The 6,190-nt window shown below is 39.2% G+C and overlaps 1 protein-coding gene across 4 annotated transcripts in view; it reads right to left on the bottom strand.

The window, feature by feature from the left end:
- Positions 1-3,268: 3,268 nt before the first annotated feature.
- LOC148673211 (uncharacterized) overlaps positions 3,269-6,190 on the bottom strand; it is a 123,975-nt gene continuing 121,053 nt past the window's right edge. For 3 of the 4 annotated variants that reach the window (XM_088629568.1, XM_088629567.1, XM_088629569.1), the window contains one exon: positions 3,269-4,287. In XM_088629568.1, coding sequence (XP_088485694.1) covers positions 3,788-4,287 — 500 coding nt within the window. In that variant the 3' untranslated portion in view covers positions 3,269-3,787. The remainder of the gene's footprint in view (positions 4,288-6,190) is intronic. The other variant, XR_015935964.1, reaches the window with a different exon arrangement.

Here is a 6,190-nt window from a genome sequence, read left to right as displayed (position 1 = left end):
AGCAGAGTAACTGGTCAAGGCTTTAGAATGAAGTCTCAGCTTTCACACAGACAGATGGAGCGAGCAATCTTTTGACAAGACCAATATCACTAACAAGGACAACACACCAAACAGACATGAGCACCAGAAAAATAAGTCTTTTCCTATACAGTATGTACCAAAATTAAGTTCCAACAAGTAGAAATAAAAATGGTCATTTAACTATTGAAACTAAAATGTAGACAATAAGCTTTAGGATACAAGCACAATTTATGGCCATATATTTTTATTCTAGGGAGATTTTTGCATATTTATCTAAAATCATTTTGTTGCAAAGAAACAACTGCAAATTTAAATACATTTTAGGTTGTTAATATTATCTGAACCTATTGGCTTAAGACTGGGCATTTCATGTTTCTTATAGGATTTCAATTAAAAACAGCATTTGTTTTGGGATACAGGATGTGTTCTGCTCAAAAGGTAGCCTGTTAGAAATCTGATTTAAAAAAGTCATCATTCACCAAGACACGTTTTTAAAATCATTACTGTCAACAGGGTGTATATTTTTGAATGGGGTCATTACACAACTGCAGTTTTTGCTTTTTTCCATAAAGAAATTTGGAGCCAGTACACTAAAACACAACAACAGGCTAATCGAGTTAGAGCTGTACGGAAATGGCTGGCAGAAATCCATTTACATCTAAAAGGCAATGGAAAGAGGCAGCTCATACATTATGCATGGGTAAGCGCAGAATTTAGGGGACAAAGTCTTTTTAAAAATTAAGCAAAAGCCTCTGGCACAGAATGACACAAAAAAAGGGCTGTTTTTTTCCTGTTTTCCTTGCTGCCAGAATAAGATGAAAGTACCAAGACGATTTTAATGAATCACACTTGTACTTTTGTCTTGAAAAAAGGCACAGCAGGGGGTTGGGGGGGACAGTAAAATGAAATCAGTGGCCAGTACTGGTGTCACGCGCCTACTGAGGATGACAGCCACTCCGAGCTTCTCAAAACACAGATAGCAGGACACATTCATCAGAGTCCCATACCAGATTCGTACTTGATTATCTGCTGATCTATCACCACACTCATTGCCTTAGATGTAATGGTAACCAGTCCCATTACACAGCCCAGCAATAAGAATTAAGTTCAGTCTTCCATGTAATCTCTCCATGTTTTTTAAACAACATTGTAAGAGAGTCTTAAAAATGCAAGTTCAGAGGTGACAGGAGCTCACATTTTTTTTTCCATTTTGTTTGGTGATTGTTACATTAGCACCAGCTACTGGAACATCTCAATGTGACACATAATACTCAGTGCTGGCTGATGGCTGACATTGTATGTGCTGATTAAAGCTGAAGAATAATGACAGGAAAAAAATCATGGGATGTTTAACTTTAAATATATAGAATGCCTTCTCGAAATACATTTTTCTGTGTGTAAATGACCTGCTCACAGCTTTCTAAAGATCAGTGATAGGATCAGACATTTCTGGATACCAGTTCTAATCAGGTTATTTCAATTCTTATAAGCAAAGCCTTGAATCAACAGTTAAAAGTCCAAATATTTTATTGGCATGTGGTCTTCTGGAAGAGGTTAAAATGTTGTTATATGACTGCCACATAAACCCATTAGAGCTCTTCAGCAGCTCTTCAGCAGCTCTGTAATGATGCTCTGTATGTACTGTAGTTTGTGTCACACCCCAGCTGGGAGCGACTCGCAGTCTGCGATTGCCACAGACAACCACAGCATTCACATGAACGCTTCTCCATCAGCTCAGTTTGTCCATCAGGTCGGCTGTGTACCAATCACGCAGGCAATCATCCAATTAATTACACTATTTAAGGCTTGGTTCGCCATACGACTGGTGCCCTGACATTGTTGAGCTTGTCAGCTTGTCTCTACTTCTGTCTTTACCCAAAGTTTTAGCTCTAATTATGTGCAGTATCGTTCCAGCCAGTCCTACGGCACCAATTCTGAACCGCCTCATTCCTACCGGATTCGGCATCACTCAGACCAGCCGAATCTTCAGCTCATCCTCCGGATTGCCTTCCTCCAGCTGGTTATTTGGCTCTCATTTGGGACAGACCTGCTAATACGGGGCGGTGCGGTGGCTCTGTGGCTAAGGTTTTGCGCCTGTGGCTGGAAGGTTGGTGGTTGGCTGACAGAGGAACCCTACTCCATTGGGCCCCTGAGCAAGGCCCTTAACCCCAACTGCTCAAGGGGTGCTGTATGCCTGTGTGTCTTATGGAAAGCAAGTTGAGGTATGCGAATAGACAAATTCCTAATACAAGAAATTGTATATGGCCAATAAAGGGATCTTAAAAAATACGGTCCTGCCCACCTGTCTGCTTTTTCCCCTTTTAGATAGATAGATACTTTATTGATCCCGTGAGGGATCCTTTTGACTCCTTTCAGTGTACTCTGCTAAAACTCGAAGCCCAGTGCTTGGATCCCTTTCTGTCATCCCACCACACCACTGCAGAGAAATATGTTTATTATTTTCTTTACGACAAATAACTTCAGACAAATATCACCTTAAGAACTCCAGACCTACCTTTACCACAGGTATTATAGTCAATAATACATGGCTAGCTTTGTTAATATTTGTTTCACTTTTATAAGTTTCTGATTTCTTTAATTCCATGCAAGCAATACTGTATGTACTGTACCACCCTCTGTAAGGAAAGAGGAGCATACAAAATTTATAGGTTTCTTTTAGCAAAAAAGGAATTAAATGACTTCAGTTTGGGAGGTCATTTCTATACTTGGAGATATTTATTTTATTTCTTTTCCAATTTCTTTCATTTTTTTAATCATTTATTTTCCACAGCATAATGCCAAGAGTTGTTCCATTTCAAACCCATAGTATATGATTTCCATCATGCACAACTGTGAATCAATTAAAACAGGCACCATTAAAATAACAACCAAGATTAATGCTGATGCCTTTTTTTTCTTTTTTAGTACAAATACAAATTTATTACATCGTCTTTGTTTACAAATCTTAATCAGTAGGAAGGCCACAGTATATTACAGACTACATTGTATCTAGTCTTCAGTAGTTAGCTACTGCAATTTTGTCATTGTTGCAGTTTACCAACAGTAACTACAGTACGTACCACTGACTGTAGGAAGAAGAAATTGTTCTCTTTCTCCCAAATTAAATTTACCTGTACATCAAAGTCTACAAAAACAGAAATGGTATCAAAAGTTGATTTTATGCTCATTTAAAATTAAAATAATAAAGTTTTTTTAGCATTTTGTTATTAAAAGACAACAATTATCAAAAAAGGAGATACATTTATTTTTCATATAAAAAATTCCAGAAAAATCCATACCCTTAGGGATATCATGTAAGTAATTAACTCATAGAACACACACATTGAACCTTTAAAACATTAATGTAGTCTTTCAGTCTTTAACATCATACTAAAAGCTACACACGACCTCCAAAACTAGGCACTTGCAGTTTTTTTATTTAGCTCTGGAAAAAAGTGAAGCCAATATTCATAAAAAAAGTTTAAAACATATAGACAGGTGCTGTTTCTTCCACCCATCCTGGAAATCCATGCACGCACCAGTGGAGCAGTGAAAGCTGATAAAAACAGACGTGTACTTTGCATGACACCAGAAAACAAGGCTCCTAAGTGCTTTTCATTTCCTTAGGAAGCGGTAGTACATTCAGCACTTGGAGAGCTTTTTCCGCAAGCTATTAACCTAGGTCGTTCTCAGCCTTATTTTGTGCTCTACTTCTCACTGATATGTTTTGAGGACAAGGCAAAGCTAAGCTTCAGATGCTGAAGTTCTATTTAGCCTCCTCCTTCTTCTGCGAAGATGACCTGGACTGCGCCTTCATGCTCTTGCTCCTGTGTGGGCTTTTTCCTCTTTTGTGATTGAATGGCCTCTGAAGTGGCTGGGACTGCTGAGAGTCGCCACACTCAGGAGTTGCCAAGTCAACGGGCGAGGCCTTTTTGAGTGTGTTCTGTTTTGGTTGCTCTATAGCAACAGAAGGTGGCTTCAGAGCAGGTGCTGCAAGTTCTTCATCTTCTTTATTCTTGGTCTGGCTGCCCCTTTCCAGCCATTCCGAACTCATAGCTTCAGCTGTTTCAGTGTTTTGGCCGGGGCCTGCATTCTTCTCTTTGCGCTCCTTCTTGAAGGATTGCAGGCTCTCTAAAGCCTGAGTATATTCTGTCTTCAATATGCTTAGTTCACTGGACGCTCTGTCTCTTTGCTCTCCACAGTCCTTAAGCAGCTGTTCCACAGAATGGAAGAACTCTTTCCCATACCTAGAGAGGGCCTCGTCTCCTACAAAAGGGAAAGGAATGGGTAAGCAAAATATATAAATAAGAGGTGCACTATTGTGCTATGAACCACGTGTGAGAGATCCCAAAATTCAATAAATTTAAATAGCCTGTATCAGTCTTGTGTAGATATTTGGATTTCTGCTAATACCACTGGTATATTTTTTTAACATTTGATTGCTCAGTAACATAAAGAAGCAGAAGATAAATGTTTCTAATAGCGTGGCCAATGTAGAGCTGTAATGCCTGTGAACAAATTGATAAATAGGAAGATCATAAAATACCCCAAGGTCATGCAGTGAGCCTATGGATATAACTTGAATTCAAGCACTAAAACAAGGACTTTAGCATGTGAATGAGCAGTGGCAACAAACTGCCTTTCAGACATCACCATGCACAATTCAATTACAGAGCAGTTACTTTGCCTTAGCAAGATGCTTAATTTCTAATACCCATTGAACTGCAAATTGGCATTTTGGAAACAACACTCACAGTTGTGTCGTAAATGACAACCACAACAGCCCGTTTACATTGAAGAATGCGCTGCCTGGAAGATTTATGATCACTCATTTTGTGTTTAAAAGGAGGGAGTGTGAATGTAAAATAAAGATAAATCAGAGCTGATTTTCCATGTGGCTTGGAATGTATCTGGAATGGTGTAAATCTTCAGTTTTTTTAATAATCACCTGGCTCTCCTTGGGGAACCTACCCCACACACTGGCTGCCCAAAGGAAGCTTCTTTCTATAAAGCCCTGAGGCCAGCTGACCTTGAGAAGTCCTGGGGCTAATTCCAAAAAGCATGAAGTGGCAGGTGCTTGCATGTCGGGTGTCTTAGGTGTTATTGAGCAGGTGTGAACATTTCAAAGGGACAGACTTTGAGCGGCAGATAGGCAGGTAGAGAGACTGACAGATTGACATGGAAAGATATTCATGATTGCAGGAGAAGAAAGAAGAACAAACAGATAACAGCAGCGGTAGGTGTGCACACACCGCTCCAGGCCTGATTGATGTGCAGATCACTAAAAAGATACACTGGCACAATGACGGAGAAAAACACAGAGGGAGAAGCACTCCAGCAGATACTGTCTGAAAACAAAACAAGCTGCATTTCCTCCACCATCCCTTGAAGGTTACAGGGGAGATATACTTGAGCTGAGCTAGGCAAGATATAGAAAGCTTACTGAGAGGCTTAAGGAAGACTAGAGTGTCACAGTGACAGATTTCAAGTAGATATTGTGTGTTCAGAATACAAAGTACAGTTACCTAAATATGAAATGAGAATAAATTCTCTTTAACTGACAGTTTTATCACCACGTTTTAAACTATGTGCAATAGTAATACGATGATTGTATATTAAAATGCAGATTCGTGGAAAATAAGGACAAAGACAGAATAACGAGTCCTATAAGTTGGACATAAAGATGGGCTAAAATTCCTAGAAATTAAGAGTATGCAAAAGGTTCAAATACAAAGATACAATAAAACTCAAAATAATTCATCAGGCTCTGATATTATGTTAGAACGCAATACAGTTCTAACAGAGAACCAATCTTTTCTTGGGAACATTTATGATGATCAAAATGTGTTAAAATTGACCAAATTTGAAGAAAGGCAGCCATTCCTGAGGCTTCAGTTAATTTATTCATAAGAGCTACAGTGGGCAGCCACAACATAAGTTTTCACTCAGCCTTGCCAATGCAGCCCCAATGCTGCCTAGACAAGACCACACACAGAGGTAGAGAGAGCCAGGCCACCTTGGTAAAAATGTGAGCAGAACATACTGAATGATACCAGTTAGTTTTGATCCCTTTACCACATTAAATTATGTACGACAGTGCAGTGCAGTTACTACAATTCCAGAATTAAAGGACATTACAGCATCTTAAACACAGGGTTATCTACATGAT

This window comes from Lepisosteus platostomus, chromosome 4 (assembly GCF_059453375.1).
Source record: "Lepisosteus platostomus isolate fLepPlt1 chromosome 4, fLepPlt1.hap1, whole genome shotgun sequence".
Taxonomy (NCBI): domain Eukaryota; kingdom Metazoa; phylum Chordata; class Actinopteri; order Semionotiformes; family Lepisosteidae; genus Lepisosteus; species Lepisosteus platostomus.
Note: the sequence above shows the minus strand (reverse complement) of the source record. Positions and strands in the feature narration are given on the sequence as shown.